The 2,500-nt window shown below is 38.0% G+C and overlaps 1 protein-coding gene across 1 annotated transcript in view; it reads left to right on the top strand.

Moving 5' to 3' along the window:
- Positions 1-2,500, top strand: part of LOC123503320 (carboxypeptidase B-like) — a 32,317-nt gene that overhangs the window by 20,375 nt on the left and 9,442 nt on the right. Inside the window, exon 2 of the mRNA XM_045253001.1 lies at positions 7-72. Within this exon, the coding sequence (XP_045108936.1) occupies positions 7-72 (66 nt within the window). The remainder of the gene's footprint in view (positions 1-6; positions 73-2,500) is intronic.

Raw genomic sequence — 2,500 nt, 5'->3', positions numbered from 1 at the left:
TTACAGATGCTGGTGACTGTGTGCGTCTTGGTGCTGGCGGCGCTGCAGGGGCTAGAGGCGGCGAATCCACAAGTAAGCCTAATTTTTCTTTCATTTTAGGTGTTCACGTCAGGTTTCTCAGTATATTAGAGGCTATAGGGACTTTGATTTTGGGATTAGGGAACCGGTAACTCAAGTGATGTCCCTTCCTAGCCTCAGATGCGCAGGATTTAAACCCTTGCGTCTGAGGACCCCCGGGACGAAACCACATAGTACAGGTTATCAAGCAGGCAACAAAAATGGTAGACATATAGACTGTTACAAATTGTTCCCGCCACCTTAAGGCGCTGTCGATGAAGTTGTCAGGACAGGGAAATTTTTCACGTTGACTCGAATGTATTTATTTTTTATTCGGTCAAAACCTGCAGATGACAAGACAAAACCATGACAACACTATGTTACACTACATATTAATTACATCCAGTGGACAGTGGTACCCGATTTAACACCATTATTTGGTAGTGTGCGGGGGAGAGGGGGGGAGAAAGGCCTCTCAACTAGTCATACCTAATCCCCTTCCAACACCTCCAAACAATGAGTGCTGTCGTGCTTACCACTATTTAACCCTAAGATCTTTTACATGCTAAATACTTATGCACAGTACAGTAAGAATACACCACAAATTAACTCCACACATTCACTCAATGACAATAATCACAATACAGAGCATCTTCTCCACACTTACGTGTTGCGGGTCCTGCGAGCACTAATACGGCGTGCGTGCGTGTGTATGTATAACTGCTTGGAGCAACCTCGGCTCACGATGTTAGTGGCGTCTTAACTTTAGTTTAGGTCCTTAGCATTAAACCATTAACTAACATACAATTTACTCATGCTAGTTGACGTGTTTCCTTATCGTCGCGCAGACCCCTTTGCATGCGGCGATAATACAGATGGTTAGATAAAAATAAGTATTGGCTGTGCTGATATGTAGATAACTGTAGGGAAACTTTAGTAGAGATAAACAAAAGCAGGCACCGAAAAAATAGTAAACATATAGACTTACAGATGATTAGATAGAGTAAGCATTGATAATACTGTACTAATGAATAATCCTAGGGAAACTTTAGTATAAACAAAGAGGTAACCCAAGAACAGTAAGCTTAGACTACATAGATAAAAGTAACCATGATAACCTTAGAAAACTCTAGTATAAACAAAATGCTAACCCCCAAGAAGAGTAAAGTTAGACTACATAGATAAAGGTAACCATAGATGACACTGATAAAAAGATATTCTAAGGTAAACTTCAACATAGGTAAAACAAACAGGGGACCCAAGAACAGATGACTATTACTGGTGATTAAATAGAAATAAACATAGTCGATATTAATGCACAGATCATTCCCAGTAAGCTCCAGTATAAGTACACAAAAAAGTAACCCAAGAACAACAAACATGTGAACTAATTAATACAAATGATAAAAGTAAACACAGGTGAAATTATTGCATATTTTCTAAGTTAACTTGATAAAACTTGTATTTTATATGGCATACTGATCTTGTTTTTGTTTTATTCTGTTTGTATATTTTGAAGACTTTACACAAAAAAATAAAAATGATGTTACACGCCCCCCCAAAAAAAAAAAAATAAAAGTGATACAGTGGAACCATGCGTGCTTTGGGGTCCGAGGGGTCTCCAAACGCACGGGTTCAAATCCTGTCCACGGTCCGAGTGTAGGTTGGGCTTCCTCACTCGGGGCAACAGTTTCCTAGCGGGTGGCCTTTGAGATAGGAAGTACCTCAAAAATAACCCCTTTAGCCCAAAAATTCCCGTGAAAAGCCCACATGGTATAAAAAAAAAAAAACCAATATTCACACAATGCATACGTAAAAGTAAACACAGGTGACAAATTAACAGATACTCCTTGGGAAAGCCCCGGCACAGATGAACAAATAGGTAACCCAAGAATAGTAAACAGATGACTTAGGAAAATATACAAGTGGAAAGAAAAAGAAAAAAAGAGAGAGAAAAAGTTGTTTAGTCATGGTGTCCCCAAAACGATCCATGAACAGAAGAAGCAAGAGAAAAAAGTCAAGTTAGAAAATATACAAGTAGAAAAGGAAGAAGAAAAGAAAGAAAAGTCAAGTTAGGTGAATATACAAGTAGAAAGAAAAAAAATGAAGAAAAAGGAAAAGGTTATTCGTCATGGTGTCCCTAAGGCCTAAACGACCCATAAACAGAAGAGGCAAGAGGAAAGGTCAAACTATTCCCTACAGCGTCTTCGTTGCGTCACCTCAGTAAACGTTGGCAGAATCTTACTCACCAACAATAAAGAGATAAATAAGAGACGGTTAGATAAGATGAACAGACATAATGAAGCAAATAGGTAAAGTGAATTGAGTTAATAGGTAAAAAATAATGATAGGAAATGAAATAGGAGAAACAAATAAACAGAAAAATAAAGAGAATGAAATGAACATGATGAAAAATGAAAATAAAACAAGGAAAAGCAAATAA

The sequence above is a fragment of the Portunus trituberculatus genome, chromosome 13 (assembly GCF_017591435.1).
Source record: "Portunus trituberculatus isolate SZX2019 chromosome 13, ASM1759143v1, whole genome shotgun sequence".
Classification (NCBI taxonomy): Eukaryota; Metazoa; Arthropoda; class Malacostraca; order Decapoda; family Portunidae; genus Portunus; species Portunus trituberculatus.
This window is presented reverse-complemented; position numbering and strand designations above follow the sequence as displayed.